The 26133-nt window shown below is 41.1% G+C and overlaps 1 protein-coding gene across 7 annotated transcripts in view; it reads left to right on the top strand.

The window, feature by feature from the left end:
* BCAS3 (BCAS3 microtubule associated cell migration factor) overlaps window positions 1-26133 on the top strand; it is a 969760-nt gene that overhangs the window by 401590 nt on the left and 542037 nt on the right. For all 7 annotated transcript variants that reach the window (XM_029612008.1, XM_029612006.1, XM_029612007.1 and 4 more), the window contains exon 16: window positions 22376-22526. In XM_029612008.1, coding sequence (XP_029467868.1) covers window positions 22376-22526 — 151 coding nt within the window. The remainder of the gene's footprint in view (window positions 1-22375; window positions 22527-26133) is intronic.

The raw sequence follows: 26133 nt of genomic DNA, 5'->3' as shown, positions 1-26133 counted from the left end.
TCGTATTGTTAAATACAGTAATTCATCTTAAACTGTTTAAAAGTCTCTGTTTTACCAGAGTGACTGCAGAGTTGAGAAGACCTGAATAGTTGTTAATGTCAGCCATGGGCTCTGGTAGATAGACCCTGTTTCCTTTTGGTACTGTCCTAAGGGTATGGCAGGAAACAGGAAGTAGCTGACAGTAGCTTGACACCAGAGTTAACAATGTCTTGATTGACACTTAGTGTGTCTTTTTTTTTTGATTGAGGCAGCTATTTTTAAATCTAGAATTTCAGCTAATTTAAGAATGATTGCTGTGTTTCAGGCAGTTATTTGTAAAAAGGCAGATAACTTTTTCTCTGTTTTTCAAAGGGGTGTGTGAAGCCTTCAAAGCTGCTGGGAGAGGAGGAGACCCAGCTTTTCTGCAACACTGACACCAGCTGATGTGCATGTGGGAGGGGCTTGTGCTTCGTCAAACAGGCGTTAATGCACAGGAGTGGCCAGCGTTAATGCAGCTTAGTGCATTGGCCCCCAAAGCTTTTTGGTAACATAAAACATTTTGCAGTTAGGTTTTTCTGTTTTCCATCCCTGTGATTTACACAGTCACCTTTTCCACAATCTCTTTAACCTCATTCATGTGTTGCTGTTAGGATACGTGAGAAAAATCTAAAAATATCTGGGAAGTTTGAGAAACACACGGATCTTACGTGCCAGAAATATTTTCATGTATCTTTTTTTTTTTTTTCGTAATCTTTCCCAGCCCTAAGCCCCCTTTTACTTGAAAAGTTCTTATGGGAAAGCAGTTAAAAGCTGTGACATCTTCAAGACTTCCTGAAAAACAGCTTGGTTTCCTTTAAGTAACACTCACTTAAGAAACCACCTATTTAGGGAACAGCAGACAGAAACAGTTTCAAAGTGTGGGTGTAGTGAATCTGAACTAGAGATCCTTGCCAAGGCCAACTGTAAAACAGAGAGGAAACAAAACTTTTTAAAATTATCTCTTTAGTTTTTCATTTATTCTACTGTTTTAGGTGCTTTGCCAAAATTTTACTTTTTTACGCATACACTGCTCAGTATTCTACAAACTGAAATATTAATAATAAGAGAATATTTAAGTACAATATTGTCCCACATTTTCTAAAATTTTAATGTAATAAAATTCCTAAAACTGGAATGGTGCATACAATTATCTTTTCAAAGGAAATATTCTGTATCTAATGTGTGAGTACAAGCTGTCATTCTTATTTGTGCCTGACAGCTGGAGCTATTTGTCTTTATTTCGCAATATACACAATCTGCATTTGCTGATTCCTGTTCAGAATTAGTCTGCACATATCTGGCCACACACAGTTGGACGCAGGTTGTATAGGCACTACCTAATCCTGTCATGCAATAAGTGGATTAGCGCCTCCACAACATGGCGTGAAACTAATAGTGCTCATCACATGCAAATGCATGTGAATGAGGCTATTAGCTATTCACTCCCAATGCAAAAAAAGATGCACATTTTTGCGCTCAGAAATTAACGCCTGCCTGGAGCAATTGCTGAGTGCTCCTAAAAGTAGTACAGAAAAGCAGAAAAAAATTGCTTTTCTGTACAGCCTCCTACTTAATATTGCTGCGATATTAAGTAGGAGGAAAAAATCTTTCAAATAATAATAAAAAAAAAAAAAGCCGGCAATCGGGTGCAGGAAACGGACGCTCAATTGACAAGCGTCCGTTTCCTGAACTCCTGGCTGTGCACCGTTTAGGGAAACTGACGCTGATAAATTTGGCTTGTTAGGAAAGCCTGATTTCAGCACACAAATATTGCATGGTCCCATAGAGATTAGTATATGTAGTTTAAACGCCAATTCTCCCACTCCTCCAAGAGTTTTAGTAAATTCACATATCAATCTCATCTCTGGATACTTTAATCTATTATTTAAACCAAAAATACTCATAAACTGAATCCCATTTACTATCTAAATATCAATATCCTCATACAATATCGTCAAAAAATGCTTACTATGTACATAGCCATTATGCCATGGTTCTAGCATGGTTAATATTACTTCCTAACAAACTCCTTTATATGTAGTCCAGCTCGCCTGTCATCTTGGCATCACATAAATACAACAACGCACTATAAATTACCTCAAATACTGCTAAAAATTAGATAAACCCTACAATAATTCTATCAAGCTGACTCACATATAAAGGTAGATTTTAAAAGGTCCACACGTGTGCCCATAAATGCACATATCTGGTCACACACGAAAATACACGCTATTTTATAACTTACGTGCATAAGTTACCAAATACTCTTCACGCGCACATGTCTACATACAGCACTTTGCTATAGCTCCCCGTTAGGCGCAGGAGTCTGGTGAACATGGGAGGGGGGGGGGGGGGGGTAGAAAGGGAGGGGAGCATCACATAAGTGATGAAAAGTGGTTGATTTGTACAATGCAACTCCTCTTTTTAGAATATTCCTCTTTTTAGAATATTCATCATATGTAAGGTAAAAAAATCTTTAATGATGTGAATTTTACAAAGGATACCTCTGAATGTGTCTGCAACACCACCCCTCTAACCCCAGCCCACCTCTCTAAACTTACAGCGAATTTATGTGCTCCTTACAATGGTCCATATATAGAGTATCAGACTGAGCCCTAAAAAGAGTCTTTCGCTCTCTCTCCCCTTCCCTCTTCTGATGTTCACTTGCGCCCAACAAGGAGCTGTAACAACAGTGCCGCGCAGAACATATGCGTGGTGTCTGAGGAAAATTTAGAGTGATGCGCATCAGTCCTGGCTCCGCCTCTGGAATGTCTATGCCCTGCCCCTTTTCCACTCACATTTTCTGGGTGTGCGGACCTCAGTGTATGCGCGCCCTTCCCGGCTATTTAAAATTCGTGCAGCTCTTGCTCAGGCGTGTAAGTGACCGTTTTTGCATGTGCAAGGCTTTTAAAATCTACCTTATATTATCTAAATATTGGGAGCAAAAATAAATTCTAAATCGACTATTGTTCCAATTAATTTGTACACACCTCTCCAGCCATCATGGGGAAATATTGCTGCTTTCTTACACGAAAAACGCAGCGCATGCATAACTCAACCTACCCCTAAAGTTTAAAAATAGCCTTCATTTCCTCCCACTGGATTGATCCACCAATCACAGGCAAAGCCTGCTCAAAACCGCAAAATCACTTGCTCCTACAAATTTACAAAAGAAGTATATGTGAACAATCTGCATATCATATTCATTATTCTGAAAAATGCATTCCATTCAATATTACGATTTAATCCTAACGAATTTGATGTAGACAATAGTGAAATAAATCACAGTTCTTTTTGTGTTAAAAGGTGTGTTACATCACCCCCCCCACCCCCCGAGGGTATCAATCCGGCAAAGTATAAAAAAAGTAAATCCTCCAAATTGTGTTGCTGCATTAACCAATGTTCTACAAGAGGTGCTTATTCTTTGTTAATGCGGATGCAGCTATTATGTTCCAGTATGCATGTTGTAATAGCCCTTTTATTCTGACCTATGTAGATCATATTACAGGGGCAAACAATCGCTTACAGTACCTGTGACGTAGAACAATTAAATCTGCCTCTTAATGTGTTGGGATGTTTTAAATGAGTATGGCAAAATTCATTAATTAACAATACATGCTGGCACACAGAACATGCACTGCAGGTATACTATCTCCAAGGAAGGGACGATCCCTCCCAACTGGGTATTACTGCTGATGTTAATTGGTCCCGCAAGGAACCATTCTTTTTAAAGGCAAAAATAGGGCATTCACCAAATTTAGGATCCTTCTCCAACAGTGACTAATGTTTCCGAACTATGGGCTGGATTTTCTAAGTTCGCAGAACTGGATTTTCTAAGTTCGCAGAACTTAGAAAATCCGGTGGTCACAGGGGGCGGGGGGTGAAACGGGGAGGCGGTCCTGCACTAGCTGGCAGCAATCGCACCACCGCGGTGCGATCGCTGCCGGTGTCGCAACGAATAACTACACCAAAAAAGGTGTAGTTATTGCGCGCGAAATAGGCAGCGAAAAGGCTCCTTACCTTTTCGCTGTCCGTGCCGTCCTCGCAGAGTCGGCCCCGGTGACGCCCCGACTTCTCCTTTTCCGGGGCCGACTCCGTCCCGACTTAGGTAGCGCAGGCGTGCGCTGTTAGCGCAAGCCTACAATAGCCTTAGAAAATAAGGCCCTATATTTTTAATAGCCCTGAAAATTCCGAAAACAGAATAGTACATACAAAGCGAGACAATGGCTCACACGGACTCATGATTGATAAGTTTTACAGATTAGCGTATAAGGCTCGTTTATACGCTGTCTAGATAAGTTGATGTTTATAACCTCTTGCCTCAAATCTCTGTGACAGTGTTGTCGATTGGGCTTTAAATTCTTAAACCAAGGAGAACAATCGTCTCAAACGCAGAAATTGTCCAATAGAGAAATTATCTTTTAAACTCCTAGGATGAAAGCTTGAATAATGAAGAAGGGTGTTTCTGTGAGTCTCCTTCCTAAAAATAGATGTCATAAATCGATTATCTTGCTATGATATCAAAAAATCGAGAAATGCGATCTCCATCTGATGATATTGAAAATTAAACTGAAGGTGAGAGTCCTTTGTATAAATCCATATCATAAAAAGTTTGAAGCTCCTGTAGTGTATCCTTTCAGATAAGGAATATATTATCGATAAATCTCCACCACATTCTAACATTATGCCAATGTGCCAAAGTATATATATGCGACCGCTCAAACAAGTCTACATACAGACAGGCTACTGACGGGGCCATAGAAGACCCCATCAGGATACCTTTAATCTGATGAAAAAAACAATCCCCAAACCTGAAAAAACTCTTCTTAAAAGCCAGGGCAACCAAATATTCGAGTAGGTGTCACTTCTGTGGGGTTATCTGTGTCACACAGAGGACTTGGCTAACAATAGATAAAGTTGTATCCTGCAGGATATTTGAATATAACGAAGTGATATCCCTAATCACCAACCACCATTCAGAACACAGATCTGAAATCCCTGTAAATGAGTAATGAAATCTGCTGAATCACGAATATATGAAGCAGAGTCACGGACTCGTACTTGAGGATATCATACACATATTTCGATATTGGCTCAAATAATGACCCCAGACCAGATACAATTGGTCGTTCTGGAGGCTCATTCAGGGATTTGTGAATTTTAGGCACTAAATATAAGGCTGGTACAACCGGATGTCTTTCGTACAGAAAATCAAATAATTTATCCTCAATCACCTTACTATGTAAATCTTTCTGTAATATGTTGTAAATGTCCAATTGGATAATTTCTGTTGGATCTTCCATAAGAGGGAGATAAGTGTCATCTTCTAACTGGTGGAATGCTTCTCATATGTACTTTTGTTTATCCCAGACAACCTCTCTTCCCCCTTTGTTTGCAGGTTTAATAATCAAAATGGATCCTATCTTAATGATTTTATTGCTAACCTTTCTGCTTGGGTTAGGCTATCGCTCATACGTCTAGGTGTCTGTTCCAATATGGTTAAATCTTTAATTACAAACCTCTCAAAAACTGTAATGAAAGGATCCCTAGTGGGTCTCTTTGTTGTAGTTAGTTAATAAAATCTGGTATCGGGTCATTGGAATAATCTACACAAAATGACATGCCAATTGCATAATCATCACATGATAATTTGTAAGGTTAATGAGATTGTCCAAACATTTGTAGAGTACTATTCCGGTCTGTATTGATCAGAAATTATATGTAATTTTGAATATATTGGATTGGCCCTAATTAAATTGAAAGGAAAAATAAATTGGAATCTGTAATTTCAGAGAATAAAATTCAGGATACTATTAAACCTGCAATTACTTGAAAGTCACTAGGACTGCATTGTTTTATGGTGGAATGTTCTTAAGTCTTTAATAGGAAGCTATCTTTCAAGCTTAACCAACTAAATGAAGGTTTGTTATTACAACAGGTAGATACCAACTTCTTACTCAGTATTACAGGCCTGTCTCAGTTAATGTGGACTATAAAATGTGTGCTAAGATAGTAATCCAAAGATTAATCAGAATCATAGGAGGATGAATCCAGGTGGATCAGTCGAGGGTTGTTGTTTTTTTTTTTAAGGACTTCTGCAAAGATAATGCAAGGTTAAAATGTAAGGTGGAAATTCCAACTGTAGCGATTTTTATTAGAAGCTGAAGAGGCTTGCACCTGGGCAGAGAGGGAGCATGCAGCTTTTAGACTGGTTTGGTTTTGTGAAATATTTTGTATGAATGATATATGTACACCGTATGGGGCCTTTGGAGCAAGGTTATTGGTTATTTCAGATTTGTTTGTTCTAAGAGTACTGGACAGGGAGTTTCCTTATCTCCACTTTTGCTAATCGGCAATCACGGGTTCACTGTTAATGACACTGAATGCAAATTATCCATTTATAGGGATGATAGTAATCTATCTGAGTTAGATATTTTCATTCCTAAACTGTTAGATACAGTTTCCTTGATTTTGGATATCTCAGGTTACAAACTCAATATGTCTAAATCAGAAGCTCTCCTCCTTCATATCCAATTCATTGTACAAAGGCTGTTTTAGATTCTTATTCATTTCATTGGAAACAGGAAGGGATAAAGTACTTGGGAGTAACATATCTTAATGATTTAAAAAAAGACAGGTTTGGTTAATATGGGAAAAACTGGAAGTTTACTTAAAGAAGTTACTTTAAAGTGCTCACCATTATACTTATCATGGTGGGGAAGACTCAGAACTTACACACCACAGATAAATTATATAGTAAGTGTGATGGCTATACTTTTTCCAGATAATATTTATACAGACGTGGACTGAATGATTTCTGATTTTTACTGGTAGAAGAAACCTCCATGTACAACATTCCAGAAATATAAAATGAGCAAGATGAGGTCAAGTTCTCAAAATGTCTTTATCATCCTGCAGTGAGGTGATTGGTGTCTATAAAACTGGAGGGAAGAAAGTGATCCTCTGTTGTTGGCAGTGGAAAGGGAACTTGCCTTTCCTCTTGCTCTATGTCATATTTGAGGAATAATTCCTACAGAAATTAAGGAAAGTTTAGCATTAATATCAACCTGTAGAACATCGCAAAAAATTTGACAAGTCACTGAAAATTAAATGGAAAGATTCTACGAAAATGCTTTTGTGGTACGACTTGATGTTTAAAATGAACAATTCTTGTATTAAGTTCCAGGGGCAAAGTGGGGATTCAGGACCCTGGACAAATCAGCCTGTGTGTGCTTCAGTCCTTTCTCTCCCTCCCTCCTTTCCACGGACAGGAGAAAGAGAGCAGCACTTCTTACCTGTGACTGTGACAGATCCAGGTAAGAAGTGCTGGTCTGTGGGACTGGGAAGAAGAGTCAGCTCAGGGAGGTCATCCTGCTGGGATTAGTGGTTAGTGCAGTTAGTGTAGCTGGGTTCCAAAAAGGTTTGGATAAGTTCTTGGAGGAGAAGTCCATTAACTGCTATTAATCAAGTTTACTTAGGGAATAGCCACTGCTATTAATTGCATCAGTAGCATGGGTTCTTCTTAGTGTTTGGGTACTTGTCAGGTTCTTATGACCTGGATTGGCCTCTGTTGGAAACAGGATGCTGGGCTTGATGGACCCTTGGTCTGATCCAGCATGGCAATTTCTTATGTTCTTATGATCAAGTAAGGAAAAGAGCTTTCAAGAATAAAATGTAACTTAAGTAAAGAATAAATGACTTCAGTTGAGGCAGGGAAAACTGATATCTATTCATTGCAAGATGTACCGTAATAACTATGTTGGAATCTTCTAAAGTGGCTTTGGGGTTCTGTCAGTATTTGTAGAGTTTACTTTCTCAGGGTTACCAAGGGGTAGAAAATGGATGGCAAAAGGACTTTGAGGCTGATATAGAAGCTGCATAATAGGCTATTTGTTTTGAAGCAGGTCATTGTGGGCTTTGATGCATCCTTCACTCAGGTGTTGTGTTTTATTGCTGACGGGCAGTCTAGACGCTGGTAAAAACCTTCAAGCACAATATTAAGGAGGGCAAGAAATGCTGGTTTTACTACTCAGAGCCATTCTCATATAAGTTATATTTCTGTAACAGTTGGAGAACATTTTGGATGGGGGTATAGGGAAAGGATTTTGGATATGTTTAATATCCAGCGTGATTTGGAAATGAATTGCAATTATAGAAGAGATCATCCTTCCTGCTCGTACCTGTTAGACTGTAATCCGCTTTGAGGCGATGTTGGAAAAATGTTTGGAAATAAATAATATATTTTTGCCTGTAATAAAGAGGTTTGATAAATATTTTACTACAAGCTGACTCCCACAAAACATTTGTGAGGCAATGATGCCAACACCCCCATCCCTCCCCCACCCCAGCACTCTCATTTTAACCCCTGGCCTGACTGGCGTGCACGCATCCCTTTCCTCAGCCTGATCCAAGCACGTGTTCCCTTTCCCTCCTCTTGCCTGTCAGTGGTCGGGGCAGCCCTCTCCATCTCCTTACACTTCTGCAGCTCCATGTCTCTGCACCGAGCACACTGTAAAATAGGTCCGTGTGACGAGACACAGCACCCCCTTGCAGCCGGAGCCACGCCACTACGGTTCCTGACAGACAGACCCACCTCTGTTATATATATATATATATATATATATAGGGAGAGAGACATAGATCCTTGCCCTTAAAACTCATCCTTAAGAGTTGGAAAGACAGTTCCTTCTTAGAATAAATATAATAGGAAAGTTCAGGACTCTGGACACCTTTAAATCATAATGCACCCTAGGTGCTGCAATTGCAATCACAATCTTTGTTGTGCCATTAGAAAAAATATGTTGTAAATATTTGGTAATCATATCCTCCCAAATGAGTTAATATGATGTTCAATAAACGTAAATGGTATAAAAGAAATTCTCGTAAATTCAGCAAAAATACATGAACGTAGCCATTTTATTTTATCTTGTTAAATAAGGTTTGGCTCAGTCCCTCCCCCTCCCCCTTGAATCCCAGTTTCTGACTTTTAGAACTGTGTGGTCACATGCAGGAGATGTCCCCTCTAGAGGGTGCTGTGTTCTCACCTTTCGTCTGCTGGCCATGCCGCTGCGAGAGAGCACAGCTCCTACCCGCTGCTCTGGTGACAGAACGCGTCTCTGCTTTTTCAGAGGTGCAGTGACTATGCTCCGAGATGTCAGGCAGTTGAGATCAGTTGTGTGAAAGGGGCTTAAAAATAATATTGTGCCAGGCTGGCATTTTCACTTACTGAATTTGTCACTTTTGTTTTGTAATAGATGATTCCCCACAATAATTTAAACACTGCAGGTTGACTCTGCAAAGCATTCAGAAGGAAGATAGTGTCTGAAAAAGTAAATAACTCATGTCGGTTCCTTGTATTTTGTTAACACTGGTTTAAACCACAACAGAAAGAAAATAGTTTTTTGTTTTTTGGCAATTCTGAAACTATCAAGCATTTTTCATACTGAATAGCTGTGGTCAATGTAGTGTTTCATGGCAAATATTACACGCCCTCTCTTAATTCAAGCCCCTGGTTATTGTGTTGTCATTTTCTGAATTTATGAGGTTTCTTCCCTGCACCTCGTGTATTCTTGGCAGAGCCAAGTTGGGAATAATGACACAGATTATTCCATAAGGAATGCAATCTGAGCAGTTCATATAGTATATGTGATGGTGTTTGTGATGTCATGATGAGGACTAGGAATCCTCTAGTCCTCAAGGGCTGCACATCAGTCAGGTGTTCAGGATATCTCTAATAAATATGCATGAAATTTGGAGGCAGTTTCTGCAAATCTCATGCACAGTCAGTAGAGCTATCCCAGAAACCCAGTTGGCCTGTGGCGTTTGAGGACTGGATTTCCTACCCATGTTCTACACAGCTGCTTTCAAAGATGAAGAGAACTGCAGAGGCAGCACTTAAGGAAGGGCTCCTACAGGAACAGTGACTTGGGAGAAGCGAAACAGAGTCAGGCCTAGTTAGTACCTGGATGAGGGAACAGCAAGGAAGGTGAGGTGTTATAGACTGCAAAAGGCAATGGCAAAAATCTGCAGTATTCTGCCAAGAAAAAGTTACAGGCACCATAGTGGGGCCATGATCACTCAACCTGTAGCACCCAGAAAAAGGATAGGAACATCAAAAGCCACTGAAACATGTTTTTAAATGGCCTTATATAAAGTTTTTAATTGATAGAGGCTGATAAGTTTTTTCTGCCATATGTACTTGTAAAACATTGTACAATGCTCAGTTTACATAAAGTCTTCATGACATATTGAAAATTTGAAATGTTGCTTTTAATGTGGGTATCATGGCAACAACTTGACATTTGAAGGTTTAATATAAAATATATGTAACTTGGAATGAGAGTATTCATGGTTCAATAACGATTTGTAAAATGGTTTTTATGTTCTTTAGAATAGAAGACGAGCACTCAGGAGCTTTTATTTATTTACAGATTTGTTACTTGCCTTGTCTCTGTCAGTGTGTTGGGAGGTGAGTTGGTAGTGTATATATTTGTGTGCTTAGCTGAATTTTATTGATTTAAGTACTTTTACTTATTTTGTTTATTCACTACTATATGTGTTGTACTTTTCTAACCTTTGTATACTACTTTGTTGGGGCTGAGAAGGTGGTCTAAAAGCAATAAAATAAGTAATTGAGACATGAATATGGAAGAAATAGATACTAGAATAGCTTGTAGTATCTTTTTTAACAAAAATGTCCTGTGCTTCAAAATATAGAAGCTTTTTTGGGCATAATGTGGCTATTACCTTACATTCATTGCTCTTATCCTGGGAAAAAAGGATTAAAAAGCAATATCCACCAGACCCTGTAATAGCTATGAAAGGTACGCAGGTTGATAACACTACCCCAGCTGAATTATTTTAAGTTGTTAACCGCCCCCCGCCATGGGGGTTCTAAGAGTGGCAATTTTGGAGCAGTGTCACAAATTTTGACCTAGAGCAGAGGTAGTTAATTCCACTTCTGCACTGCCACAAACAGGCCAGATTTTCAGGGCATCCACAATGAATATGCATGAGATAAATTTGCATACAATTTAGACAGTGCATGCAAAGATACCTCTTGCATATTCAGGATGGACATTCTGAAAACCAGACCTGTTTGTGACACTCCAGGACCGGAGTTGCCTTCCCCCGACTTGGAAAGTGATCTCCAGTTAGCTGTGTTGTGACAGATCCATTTTGTACTTGACAGCACATGACTGATGACCTGGTTTACCCTAGTCAGTTCCCAGGGACCACGTTAATATGGGGACATGCCTGGTTGAGTAGAGCAGACCTTCGTTGCCAGAAGAACAAGGTTTTCCCCTTTTGTACTTGGGGATATGGTTAGTACATCCAGCCCTTGGAATAGTTTGAGGCTAGTGTAGTTTTTGTGCAGTGCTGAGTTAAGTGTTGGTGTACCTAAATAAATACAAATAGATCTAAGCATTTTTCTCAGCTGGAATCACAGCCAGCTGAAGTGGCTCGTCTTCTGGTTTTCCCATTGCTGCTTTTGAAATTGCTGAGCTGGCTTTTTCTCATTTGCTCAGCCTGGCTGGAGCTCTGAAATCAGTGTGAGTTGTTCCCATCTGAAGGAAATGCATCTTTGACACTTCTCATGACCTGAGTCATGCTGCTGACGCAAAGCCAGAAAATATCCTTCGCAGCCATGGGGAAAAGCAGAGCTGAAGAAGCAAGTCTTGCTTTGCTGCTTTCCCTGCCCACTTAATGAGTCTTGGACTAACTAGTATTAATGTTATTTTCCATGGATATTTTCCCTTGGCTCCCATTTCATTATCAGAATGCACTGTACATGCAAATTAAAGCAGAGCTGCTGGAAATCTCTTTAGAATTGCCGTCTTGTTAATTTGTGTTCACATGTGAAAATGTGTGTTTTAGAATGGTTTTTCAAAGCTTCAGAGGTTCCTTAACATGCAAAGATAATTTAGCTTGTCTTTTGCATTGTTCAGTGGGATTGACTGATAGTTGAAGCTGTGCTAACCAGTCTTGGGTTTGTTAATGAATGTGAGCTCCTGTCCCAGAATGCAGATGGCCTGTCCCCCTTGCTGCTCTCCTAGATTTTGATCTGCTCATTGCAGTGAAGCAATGCCTTCACTGCAGAACCAAATACCCAACCGGCTTGACCACTGCCAGGAATGTATGGTGGGGATATTTCTTTTCCTTTGGGATCTTTAGCCCCACGTTTCTGGTATTTTATGGGCAGAGCTTTAAAGTATGAAATGTTAAGCCAAGACATCCATTTAATTGCTAAAAAGTCATCAAACTGTCCAGCTTTAGAACTGCCCTGAAGCTTTCATATTATATGTGTGTATGTGTGTGCGGACATGTGCTGTAGGATCTCTGGAAAGCATGCGTTTACGCTTTCCCTTTTAAAGGATTAAAACAAACTCTTTTCTCCAATGGATGCCTTTTTAATTGTTATGAGTGCACATTTCTTTTTATTGTATCTGGCAGCCTTCTGAGCTCCCGGTGTGTTTCTCTAATTCCGTTAGCAGCCTCATGTCTGCCATCCAGATTCCATTAGACGTCACAAATGAAGGAGCATGAGTAGGAGGTGGATGCTGGATGCTGGGCTATAACACTTTGGACAGTCCTGGCTGACAGATTTTGAGCAAGTTTTCAGAAAAAGTTGGAAGGAAGCACTCTGTTTCAAATGATTCTTTGTATCACTAGTCTATAGAGCAAGATCCAGACAAAATGTGTTCTTGGAGCTCAGGACTAGGAGAGTAATTTTATGTAAGTCTACTGTTTTTTTTGTTGTTGTTAAGAACAGCAACTATTTGATTAGAAAAACCTTTCATAAAATGGCCATATTTTTCTCCAATTTTTTGTGCTTCCAGCTCCATCATAAATAGCTTCTACTGGACTATAGAAGCATCAGCTCTTATACCTAGGGATTTTCCCAATTGTTCACTCTCTCCCGTCTAGCCCAGTGACAGTCCATAAACACGGTCCCCTCTGGAATTCAGCACATGCATACCCTGAATCTGAGTGCTGGGTGTCACTGTCATGCAATGGCGGACTCTCCCTCCCCCAGGGGCTGGGAATGCTGCCTTCACTCTGGCCAAGGAATTGGACCCAGGTCCACCACATGTCACTGTAAAGCCCTGTATTGAGCCATTGAGCTGGCCCTAAAATGGCACTTTTTATGCAGGATAAGTGGAACTACAAGTCCCAGGATTGTTTAGGGATGGAAGTTAAAAAAAAAAAAAAAAAGATGTAAAGGACTTCTGAAGTTTTGCATTCTCAGCTTGATGTGTTGAATGGTATGAAAAGCAATAAATAGGCTAAAATAACTAGTACTGATGAAACAAAAGACCTGATTGATTAAGGTTTTTTCCCACATGGGCAAAATGAGTGGAACTTTAGAAGAGTTAGTGTCTGTAATTTAGCGTTATCTGTAATTACTTATTTCTTAAATAAAATCAATGCACATTATATAAAATATCTAGATATAAGAACCAGAACCCTAGCACAGTTGTTTGCCTCTTGACTGTGTGTATCTATATAAATGTATGAAATAAATATATATTCATAGCCTGACTTCCTCAGCGCCCGATGCGTAAGTGGGGATCTGTGTTTTTGAAGTGAAAGATGGCGTGGATTTTCCAATGAAATAGCTGGTTTGGCAGCAGTTAGGTCTTGCACCCGGTTTTTGCTCTGTTTTTTGCAGAGGATTGTGTATTCTGCTCTCCCAGGCTGCTCTTGTGAGCCAGCATTACTTCCGCCGAGCTCTGCTCCTCGGGTCAGAAGGCAATGTTTCTCACCGGGGCGCCACTGTTTCCTCTTCCGACTGCTGTTGGAACATGGCTGAGAAAAGGTCAGGATGGAGGGCGAAGAATTTGGAGCTGCAGCTGGGAAGCTTTTCATTTTCATCTAAAGGAAGCCTTTGTAGCTAATAAAATAATTTAAAAAACATGCAAGCAACTCATCTTCTTATTTCCCCATCTCATAGTGTCCCTTGAAATGGTGCTTGAAGGAGTTTGTTTTGGCTAGCTATGATTGATCATCAGGCGCTGGTTGAGAAGGTTCATGCAAGCTGGACAGCAAAGCACATTTCAGTGTTTCAAAGTTCAGAGTGCCAGTGATTGTCTAAATGCCAGTGGTGGTTTTATTTCTTACAAGCACTGAGTCAGAAGGCCTTTATCACAGAGTGCTAAGTTAGCTAAAATGTTTGGTCTATTAAAAGTTTTAACTTGTCAGCTGTATGACTGGAGATCAGAAGCAGACCAAATGCTCTGGCAGCCTTATAAAGAGAAAGACCTTCTCTCCCTCCAACAAATTGATAATCACTGGATCTTTTTTTTTTTTCTTTCTCCTATTCAAATGTGCTTGTTGTAGGAAATGCTGTTTCTCTGACTTCTGCAGCTATGTCAGAACTGTGCTTTGGTCGGGCATTAGAGCTATAGCTTTATTTCAGTGGTTCTCAACTCTCATGCTTCTGGCCCTTACAACAGATCTGGGTTTCGGTGTAACCAAATTGTAAGTACTCACCTGGTTCTTTGATTCAGTGTAAGCACATATATTTCATGCATGGTTATTGTGAATACCACAGCTTTTGAGGGGCCATGAGGACCAGAGCAATGAACCACTGTGCATTTTGCTTCTGTTAATAGAAGCTGCATGGACCCAGTGACTCATAGCTACGCTATGGTCCAACATTTGAAACCAAAGGCTTTCTTTAGGTTGTAGGGACACGCTATTTGGGGGAGAAGTGGTGTTGGAGGCTGGAATCAACAACAGATTGCTGCCTTACAGCCTGAGCTGAGGTTAGCTGCTTGAAAATGATCTCTAGATTTGCTGCTGTAAGAAAAGAAGGTGACTTGGAGCACAGTCCTTCTGATTTTCATCTTTGACCATACTGAGAGAAAACACGAGTTGATGGGAAAGAAATCTCTAGAGCTGTGCATAAACATTCTCAGATGCAGTTTTGGCCTCCTCTTTTCCCTACCTTAGAACAGGTAGGATCTTTTTTGTTCTCAGGCACGTCATTGAGGGCAGATAGCTGTTCATTCTACGGTGACCCCTGTAAGCGATAGAAGGCACAGAGGCTCCCCGTGAACCATATGACTGTTGTGGCAAGTGATACTGGTAATGCTGGTGGTAAGGGTAAATTGAGAAGAGGGGGATCAAATGTTATTGCTTATAACTACTTTTTTTTTTTTATAAAGTGTAATACTCTGTTTCAGGGCATAAAAAGTTAGGAGGTAGATTTTAAAAGGGTTGCCTGAGCAGCAAAACCGGAGATATGCGTGTGACTCAGCCACAGTGCGGGCCACACGGATCTTAAAAGGCCTGCGGCCACACACGTATCTCCTGGTGCGCAGATAAAGTTTTGGCAAAAAGGAGGCGGGACGTGAGCGGAGTATGGGTGGGCTGGGACTGCACTATGCAGTTAGGTGCATTAGTGCCCGCTGGGATCCCACAGCCACGTAACTTGCTTCTGCTATGTACTGCGTGTAAGTAGGTAAATTAAAAAAAAAAAGGGTAGTTAGTGGAGTTCTAAGGGCCGAGGTTAGTAGGGTAAAAGGGAGGCTAGTTAGGTAGGGGGATTTGGAAGTCTCTTATACTAGGAGGGATCTGGGAAATAGGCCTAATGCTTCGCCGCACGCATCTACTAAAATCCCCCGCACTTACGTGCTCGAGATGGCATTTGCACGCACATGCGCACGTCGATGTAAAACCGTGCGTGCGTGTACACGCAGGTAGCTATTATTATAACATGCGCACGCATAAACGCGCGTATGTTATAAAATTGGTGCATCTGCCGGCAAATGCGCGCACATTTGCGCACGCGTGTCACTTTGAAAGTTACCGCTTCGGTGAATGACAGTTATATTAACAGTGCATAAAATAAAAGCCTGTTTTCAAGCAGACTTTCTTATACACTTAGAATAGACTTTTGAAAGTAATGCAGCATTTATAGTTGAAATAGCACCTTGCAAGGTAATTCTCAGAGTTACAGTACCTGCTCCTCAAACTTAAGAGATTTACTCCACATGGCGCAGTGAGGGCCGATAAAGAGAGGATTCAGGCCACGGCCACCCGACTGGCCACCCAAGGTCTGACTACTAAATTCTGCTTCCAGCTAGGATAATTATTTTTTCACACATGTATAGAGTTCTATTCCAAGTGTGTCATTGTGTCCAAAAGAAAATTGACATAAAATTAGCTTGAAGTTAATCCCATGCATAGGGTCCTATGTACTAAGCATTTTTCCCATTGCTTCAAAATATGAGAAAAGTTTTCATCTTTCTTTTTTCATGTGCTGGCAAGTGACGGTGCCCATTTGCAGAAATGCCAGCCTAGCAGACGCTGGAGTAAGCAGGTAGAGGTGAGGGAAGGACAGAAGCACTCAGTCTTGCAGTGGCGTTACCTGGCTACAACTGGTGATTTCTTTTCCACAAGCATTCTGCTTTGTCTGAAACCACTAAATCTTGTACAGTTTATTTTCTTTCCAGCATCTGTGTTTTATAATGGTGCTTTAAATTTGTTTTCACTTTGTCTGCTGGGATTTCTTTTGTCCGGCCTTTCAGACCTCCTCTTTTTTTTTTTTTTTCCTGTGGAAGCGAGGACGTTAATGATGACTGCTATGGGAATATGCTCAGCAAACTAGACATGACCACTTTCCCCCTCTGTAGACTCAGCGTAGCCTATTGTTCCTTTCTCTTTTCTCTTCCATCTCCAACTTAATCCGTTTCTCCTGGGTATTTGTAGCTCACAGAATGTCTGGGGGGGGGGGGTATCCCAGCAATCTTCAGAGCAGAGCCATGAATGGAGGACTGTTGGGTTTTAGAAATGATGTCACACTGCGCTTCAGAAAACAAAGACCCAAACTGTTGAAGTTTCATTGCTTTCTCATTGTCCTGATTTGTCTTTTAAAAGGCAGAAAAAAAGACTAGAGGCTGATTCTGATCTCATAATTCATCTTTTTCCCTAATGTATCAAGTACACTAGCTGTAATGGCAATATATTTGTAGGATTATTTTTTTAAATACATTTTTTTTTTACTGGCTTCTAGTAAAAGTCTACAGAATATTTTGCATCTCGGCATTTCCATCACATTATAAAAGTAAGAAAAATCTACAATGGTAAAATTATTAATTATGCAAATGTTTTGCATTTTTTATTATTGCAAGTTATTCTGTCTTATGGACGAATTAAGTGAACAAAATTTCAACAATTTGATTATAGCTTTGTTACAGTAAAATACAGTAAACAAGATTTATCCGGGGGGGGGGGGGGGGGGGGGGGGGGCAGTAATCCAAGACTTTCTATGAGGGTAAATGCTTGTTTACCTGTCTTAAAACGGGGTTTGAAAATCCGCCCCACCATGAACACAGCAGAAATACTTGTACTGGATGATGGCCCGTGCAGTCTACCGTGCTGACAGTGGTAGGGTAGGCACTGGAAATGACATGCAAGGATTTTATTTTGAAATCCCTGCGCATGCTTTGCACCTGCTTCAGGGTAGCCATGTTTCCCTGCTGGCCAGCGAGGAGTTTCCCTTTGAAACTGGGCTGCAGCCTCCCTGGGCACTTTTGACTATTGGCCCCTTTTAAAATGATCTCTTTCTAGTAGATTACCGGAAAGCAATGGAGAATGCTTTGTAAGTTTAGCAGGTTGTACATTTTGAGAATTCTGGTTCTTTTTTTGCCCAAACATCGTCCTTTGTGCCAGTTTCAGAAGGGAAAGAGTCATCCCTAAGACTAAATCAAATCATATGCAGTTATTTATAAAGAAAATAATATTCAGACAACTTACAAATCTTTATTCTGATAACCCAAGAATTTTCTCAGTATTGTAAAAATGTTTAGGTTTTAGTTTACACTGGTAGTCAGTAAATATTGTCGATTGGCCCCCATGGCTCATTGTCCACTATGATGTGGAGGATCTGGGCTTGGATCCCTATCCATAGGGGACTATTAGGCCCAGTCAGACTTTGGAGGTAGTGTTCACAGGTCTGGGGAGGGAAAGACATTGATTTCTGCCATTGTGGTGGCCACTGGAAGCCAGTGAGCACTGAGCAGTGCTGAAGGTGTGCACCTCAGCGGAGAGGTATCCCTCTAGCTCTTGGGCTGATGAGGGGCCACCATCTATGGAGGGGAAGCAAAGATGGACAATCTGTCTGGATTCAGTTCCTCGCTCTGTCATCTGTTCCTCAGGTTGGCCAGGGCTTGGGATGTTGCAGAGGCTGCATTTATAGCCATTGGGGGGTGAAGGGGGGTGGGGGGGTGGGTTGAAGGAAGTTATACTCAGTGGCGAGATTTAGGGCCCATGATTGCAGGTTTCTGGAAGGAGCTGCAGCGATTAGACTAGGGAAAATATTCCCACGGTAGTTGTGAAGGAAGACTTAAAATGTTAGATTCCAGCCTTAGTTCTGATTTACTTGGAAGTCCAAAGGAGCAGAAGGAAGTTTCTCTTCTGAGAAATATTCTCCCTTATTATGAGTTCATTTTTTTTTCAGTAATTGTATCAAAGATTTAAAAAACATAAAAATCCACTACAGTAAGTTTCTTCGAAATATTGGTAATTGAAACTGACTTTGATAACCCCCTAACGATACTTTCTGTGTTAACATCTGGTATTTGCAGTATTTTCTAAATTTGCAGATGACGTCTACATTGGCTAATGGCACAAATCTATTCCTTGATGATATGGCAAAAAATGAGAATGTGGATTTATTCAGTGCCTTCTGTTTAAGAGGATTCCAACATGCTTCAGAAATGTGCATGCAGCCAGTGTGGGGTTGAATCCTGGGAACAGATATTTTGCTCCTGGACCACACGACAGTTTAACCGAGGTTTAGGCAGGAGAAGGAACATGTTGTGATTCATAGATTGTTGCTGCTGTTATCATTACCTCAGTACATCTGGATAATCTGAGGCACAGGGAGACAGAGTGCCTTGCTTGAGATCACGCAGAATTGCACCGTATGTGCTGTCCCAGATGTATAATTTAATAATAGCAATTGCAAGAAAGAGTTTAGTGGTAAAGCACTTTATTTGCTATCTTCGACTGGAGTATCTCGCTCCCCCAGGATACAGATTTGTGCCCAGTACCACTTCTTGTTTTTAATCCATTTTGACCTTGCTGAGCAGCGATGTCTGCGAGAAACTGATTAACCAGATACAGGCGCATGATTTAGCTTCTTAAATGCATATCGAGAAAAATAAATCTCATAGAAACTATTACGCTACTTGACCTTTTTGTAATTTATGTAGTGACTACTGGTCCTGTATCGTGTCTGAAAGCTCCTTCCTCTCACATGCCTTCGTTTCTGTGTTAGTAGAATGGTGCTCTTTTTAGCAAAAGATCCACTTTGTGTCTGCGACGTGTGTTAGAAATTCATGTACTTTGCTGTTGCTTTGGTTGAAAGAAGACAGACATCCCCATAGGGTTCATCTAGAGATTTCCCCCTTTTCTTTTCCTGGTGATCCAGGGGAAGACAAAAACCTGCAGAACTGAAGCCAATTGCTTCATATTTCACAGTGAATTTAACATTTAGTGCAGTTGGAAAATATCCCAGACTCATAGGTTTCAGGAGGGAAAATGTTAGGACTCTTAAGATCACTATTTCGAGAGCAGACAGTGCCGCAGACTTTTCATGTTGATGTCGTCACTGTAATTCTTGAAAAGTACCTAATTTATGAATATGTCTTTGTATTTATTTCCCATACGTTTTGTACAGCTGTAAACAGTCTCTACAAGAGACTCTATCTCCCAATCCGAAGCTCTACTCTGTCAAGCCTAGTATGCAAAAAAAAAAAAATACATTCTTGCTACGAAAAATCTCCCTGTGGAAAAAATAGTCGTTTTGGTTTTCTTTGCTTGGAAAGCCTAGAGGACTGCGCAGTGAAGAGAAACCTATAAGAGGAGCGTTTGGGGAGTGGTGCTGGCTGAGAGAAAGTGAGTTTTTGGAAGTTGTTTTGGATCTTGGAAATATCTGAAATATTGCCTCCCTCTGGAGCACAGCTGTAGGTGAAATTGTGGCTGTGCAGATTAAACGGGAGTGGGATGCGCTACCATTTTCTTTTCCCGGGAATCTTGGTGGGCGAGACACTTTGTTTTCATGAAATAGTTTCATAAGGTTTATGCGCCTCCCCCTTCGCGCAGCTTGTCACTGGCTCTGGGAATGCAGTCACTGAGCTTGTGTAGGGAGGAGTGTATCCCAAACTCGCAGGAGGGGGGATCAGTATTCCCTGCTCCTCCCGGGAGGCTTGTAAGTGGTTCCCAAGGTGAAGGATCTTGAGAACATGAAGAACACAGAGAAAGCCAGGAAGAGTCAAATGGTTTCTTTATGCATCTGCTGCACTTGGAGGACCTTTCAGGCTAAGGTGCTGTGGTTTAAATGATCACAATCATTTTTACAAAAAAGCCCCCCCCCCCCAAAAAAAAAATACAGTTTGTAATATGTTAGATTGAATTAAATGTAAAGCCTTGGGACCCACTCTAAGGGCCTGATTTCTTAATCTTTCTTCCCACGGACACTGAATGGAAGCAAAGCATTAGTAAATTAGCAGGTTATTTTCTTGCTTATATTCATTGTCAAACATATACATGGTATTTCTTTTGCTATAAAGTCGGCATTCCTACAACAGTCTTCTCTGACCGCTCATTAAAAACTTTATGCTTTATTGCATGATCCATGGTTTGCTCAATAATCGATGGAGAGAGAGAGAGAAAAATCCTTTTTTCAATGTACATTATATTTTCAGAAGGCCGAGGCTGCTTCTAGAAAGAGAAGTTAAAGAGTATAAAACGGCTTAAAAACTAAAGAAGCAAAAACAGCCTGAGTGTCTTTAGAGCGATGCAAAACTTCATTAAGATGCTTTTGCCTTGCTTTTTCCTGTTCCCCTTCTTTCTGAAGTGCCATTATGGCTTTTCAGCCTGCTTCCTGTGAGAACCCTTTTCTCTGCTGTTATTCTTCCCTCTAAAAAGGTGGCTGAACTGGGGGTGTAGCTGTTTTGAAATTTTAAGAACCCTCTTCAGTCAGGATTGTGTGGATTTGGCCTGGGATTTGTGTAATATCTGTGAAGAATGTATCTGTTATTTAGGGGCCTAATTCCCAATATGGCTTCCCTTTGATATAGCACAAAGCCAGCATTTCACAGTATTATCGAAACAGAGAAAAACAAGTTAATGATCTAAACCTTTTAATTCACTGTTGCTTGCCTATTTAAAGCATTTTGAGTCTCTTAGAAATAGACTGGCTCTGTCATGCCTTCTTTTTTCATAGATAGATCTATATACCACTACTACATAACATTTCTATAATGCTACACGACATACTTAGCGCTGTACAAACACACAAAAAGACAGTCCCTGTTCAGTAGAGCTTACAATGTAATATATATAGATATAGATACATAATTATATATATGTTTTTATTTATATTTTCCTATTATCTGTGTTATTCATAGCTTTTTGGCCCAAGACATAAATGCTTCTACTTTTTAAAAAATATGGTTGTAGTACAAATCAATTTACTATGAAGAATTCTTATGTTAAAAAACGATGAAACGTAAAGAACCCTTCCCATTACAGGTGAATTATCATAGCTATATATTTCTGCTGCATTGCTGCCTTAATTAATTACTGCTTGTGCAAGTTTCTTGACTGCCATTGGAAATTTTGCACACAGCTCAGGCCCAAACAATGATGATGTTACAACACCTCAGGAAGAGAGGTAGTCAAGTAGGTTAAATTTATCCCCATCCCTTAATTCTCTGGTGACATTCTATATGATAAATAACTTTACTCACATTTCCATTTTTTTCATTATGCTTAAAGATGAACACCGTGCCCTAGAAAGCATTGAATGCTAATGTATTTCTCCTACTTATAAATAAATGCATATTCATCTGATAATGAACTACATCCACTAAACCACTGTTGCATTTGTTGGTGTCGGAGTGGCCTAGTAGTTGGAGCAGCAGGCTGGGAATTGTGGAAGTCAATGTTCAAATCCTGCTTCTCCTGCTGTCACTCCTTGTGACCTTCAGCAAATTATTTTGCCCTTTGTTGCCCCAGGTGCCAACTTAGATTGTAAGCCCTCTCTGGGGCAGGAACCTACTTACTGTGCCTGCATTGTAACTTGCCTTTGAGCTCTAGTTTGGAAAGGCAGTAATTAAATCCATCATCCAGTCTAATTCAATTTGTTTTCCTACATTCAAATAGGCTTTGCAATAGCCAGTTCTGTTTTGAGGGAGATCATAGTAAAGTTTATGAGGAGGAGGAGTATTTTTACAGTTAAATTGTGCATTGTCAGCTGCATTAGTGGAACAGGGTGATAAAAGGAGAATGAGAGCATATAAGTTTTACATTAATAATGCAACTTTTCTTCTTTGCTCTTAAGGGAAACTAAACAGTCAAGACAACTATAATAATTTTATAAACAATAACCCTGGGAACCCACGTCTCTCTCCTCTTCCAAGCTTGATGATAGTGTTACCTCTTGCTCAAATCAAACAGCCAGTGACTCTGGGAACCATCACAAAAAGAACGGGGTAAGTCTTTTCACTATAAAATATATTTTTTTCTTTTGCCTTTGTCTTTGATTACTGTTTGAAAAAATTGACAGTGAACTGAATTTTCTTGTCTGTAATGTGCTTTTGATTTCTGATGTTTGATTTGAAATTTTAGTGACAACACATTTGAAAATTTAGTAACAACACATTTGAAAACCAGTGGTAATTAATAGAAAGCAGCATATTTTAAACATTTTGGAGACATGCTTGAACATGTTGGCAGGTCTTGCTCAATGTTCCAATTTCATTATTATCATTTCTTTTATCTGGTGGGCTTAATGGCTTACATAATTTCTCAGAAACTGAGCTCAAATGTGTTGCTCTGGGAGTGGACACTTGCCTTGGTGCAGGATTGGTAAGGCCCTCCGGTCGGACCCGGAGAGCGCCTGCCACCTGGAGGCGGAGCACAGGAGGAGACAGAGGCTAGCTGGAGCTTCACCAATAGCAACCCGGGGTTCCCTCAGGTTGAGCCCTTGGTTACCCGGGCCGCCTGGTCTTAGGTGGGCCTAGCAGGGTCTCCTAGAGAGAAAGTTCAAGGGAGTGCCCACCACGAACAAGGGTGCGCGGTCGGTGTTCATACAAGGAAGTCCAGTGGTCGCAGGAGGCCAGAATAGAGTGTCCAAGTGTATAGCAAGAATCAAGGCCAGAGTCTTTGTGCAGAATGGTCAGCCAGACAGGGTCAGTAACAAGGGTCAGTCCGGACGTAGTCAGGTCAAGCAGGAGGTCGGGTTCCAGGTGGCAGACAAGAATAGTCGGTGTTCCAGGCAGAGGTCAGGTCAGGCAGTGATCAAGGAGTAGTCTGAGTTCCAGGCAGAGGTCAGGGCAGGCATCAATCAAGAATAGTCGGAGTTCCAGGCAGAGGTCAGGGCAGGCAGCGATCAAGGAGTAGTCAAGAACAAGCAACGGTCAGTACCGTGAGATCAGTTCGAAGGGTACTACCAGGGATGGAGAGACGAAAGAGCAGGAGACGCTGGAATGGGAGACACAGGAGACGCTGGAATGGGAGACACAGGAGACACTGGAACTGGAGACACAGGAGACACAGGAGACACTGGAACTGGAGACACAGGAGACACAGGAGACGCTGGAACTGGAGACACAGGAGACACTGGAACAGAGAGACTGGAACAGGAGACACAGGAAACATAGGAAGGCAAACTTGCTATCACAAAGTGATCGACCCGATTGCCAAGGCAAGGAAGTGAAGTGAAGCACTTCCTTTAGTACTGGGTTCAATCTGGGTGCGCCGCGGATCTGGGACCCGCCCTTGGCCCTTTAAGGAGCCAGTCAGTCTGTGCGCACGCGCCTAGGGGCGGAGCCAATGCCACGGAGGTCGCCGAGCCCTGCCATGAGGCCTGGCTGGATCTGGGAGGTGAAGCACCGGGGGATGCCACCGTGGAACGCCGAGGCCAAGTGGAGCTGGCGGCAGATGCGAGGGAGGCCGACCCGGGACTGGCTGGTGTGGAGGAAGGGTAAGCGGACCCGGGAGCTGCTTGGGTGCGAGCGGGACGCTCAACAAAATGTAAATAGCCACATGCTTCAATCATGTCTTGTATTATTCCTACATATGAAATCGAGGTGAATCGAGATGGACCTCATTTTGATATAAGATGATGAACAAAATGGTGGAAACCAAACACCACAACTCTTAGGCTCTTAGTCAAATAATGCAGTCGCTGCCTTGTTTACAATTGTTTTTATTTGGGGTAGCATCTCCAAATCAGGGACGGATTCCCGATGACGACCGGGCCCGTTGATTCGCCGCCCAGGAGATACCACGTGGTCTGCCGAGCGCAGCTCTGTCAAGCCACGCTCGGCAGACCACGTGACTAGAGCGACCGGCCCACTGGGGGATGCCTGATCCCCCCGATAGGCCAATCCGCCCCTGCTCCAAATGCACACACCATGACAAGAATGAACTTCATCCATAAGACAGAGTATGTTGCATACGATCCCAATCTCTCAAATTTACTGATAGTTCTTGCCTCAGTACTTGTATTGTGCCAAAAAGAGTCATCAGAAATTTGGAAAATGTGGAAAAAAGATACAGAAATAATCCCACTTGTACTGGGCACCGGAGGCCTGATTAAGAAGAATTTTCAAGCATACTTTGATATGTTGCCTAAGCATATTTTATGCTATGAACTCTAGAAGAACATAAGACTTACCATACTGGGTCAGACCAACTAAAACAGAGAATATCATAATGCCTCTGTATCGCTTCATGGTGCGACCTCATCTTGACTATTGCATGCAGTTCTGGTCAATGCATCTCAAAAAAAGATATAACAGAATTAGAAAAGGTACAGAGAAGGGTGACCAAAATGATAAAGGGGATGGAATAGTTCCCCTGTGAAGAAAGGCTAAAGAGGTTAGGACACTTCAGCTTGGAGAAAATACAGCTGAGGGGGAGATATGATAAGAGGTCTATAAATTAATGAGTGAATTGAAATGAGTAAACAATCAGTTGAGTACTCTTTTGAAAAGTACAAAGACCAGGGGACACACAATGAAGTTACTATGTAATACATTTAAAACTAAAAAGAGAAAATATGTTTTTACTCAATGCATAAATTAGCTCTGGAATTCGTTGCCAGAGGATGTGGTGAAAGCTATTAGTGTAGCTGCATTTAAAAAAGGTTTGGACAAGTTCCTGGAGAAAAAGTTCATTAACCATTATTAAGGTGGAGTTGCAGAAATCCATTGCTTATTCTTGGGATAAGCAGCTTGAAATCTATCTACCCCTTGGGATCCTGCCAGGTACTTGTGACCTGGCTTGGCCACTGTTGGAAACAGGATATTGGGCTTGATGGACCTTTGGTCTGATTCAGTATGACTAGTCTTATGTTCTAATGTTCATAGGATGTAATATGTATAGTCATATCAAACATATCAAAGTATACTTGAAAGTTCTTCTTAATCAGGCCTGTGGTGCCCAGTACAAGTGGGACATTTCCTATATCTTTTTGCCACTTTGTCCTGGTTTCTGATTGCATCAATTGATACTTGAGGATCTTCTCTCTCTCCATAGTTTGTATGGAATAGTTGTTTGAATTTGACAGTGAGAGAGACCTGCAGGTCTTTATATGTCTGGGGTTCGCGTGACTTCATGGATGATTTTAATCTCTGCTCTTGGGATGTTCTTAGCAGGGCAACCGCTCCTGAATAAAGTCTTTGTAGGCGTCAACTTTTTCCATTTGTAGACTGAGAGTCGATGGATGCAGCCCCAAAATGTTTAGAAATGGTCTTGTAACCCTGACCAGACAAGCATCAACTCTTCTTTCATATTCCTCTGAAATTTCTTTTGATCGTGGCATGTTGAGTTCCTACTGACTTTTATGGTGATGACCAAACTCAAAACCTTTTGGACCTTTATATAGGACAGGATGGCCAAGCTCAATCATGCAGATTTACTCTGCAGGGTGATTTACTTGTTTCTCCTAGGACAAGCAGAATGGTAGTCCTCACACATGAGTGACATCATCGGATGGAGCCCGGTACAGAAAACTTATGTCAAAGTTTCTGGAACTTTGTGCATACTGATCATGCCCAGCATTCCCTATTCCACGTGTCCACACGGGGCCCC

This window comes from Rhinatrema bivittatum, chromosome 8 (assembly GCF_901001135.1).
Source record: "Rhinatrema bivittatum chromosome 8, aRhiBiv1.1, whole genome shotgun sequence".
NCBI classification, from domain to species: domain Eukaryota; kingdom Metazoa; phylum Chordata; class Amphibia; order Gymnophiona; family Rhinatrematidae; genus Rhinatrema; species Rhinatrema bivittatum.
Note: the sequence above shows the minus strand (reverse complement) of the source record. Positions and strands in the feature narration are given on the sequence as shown.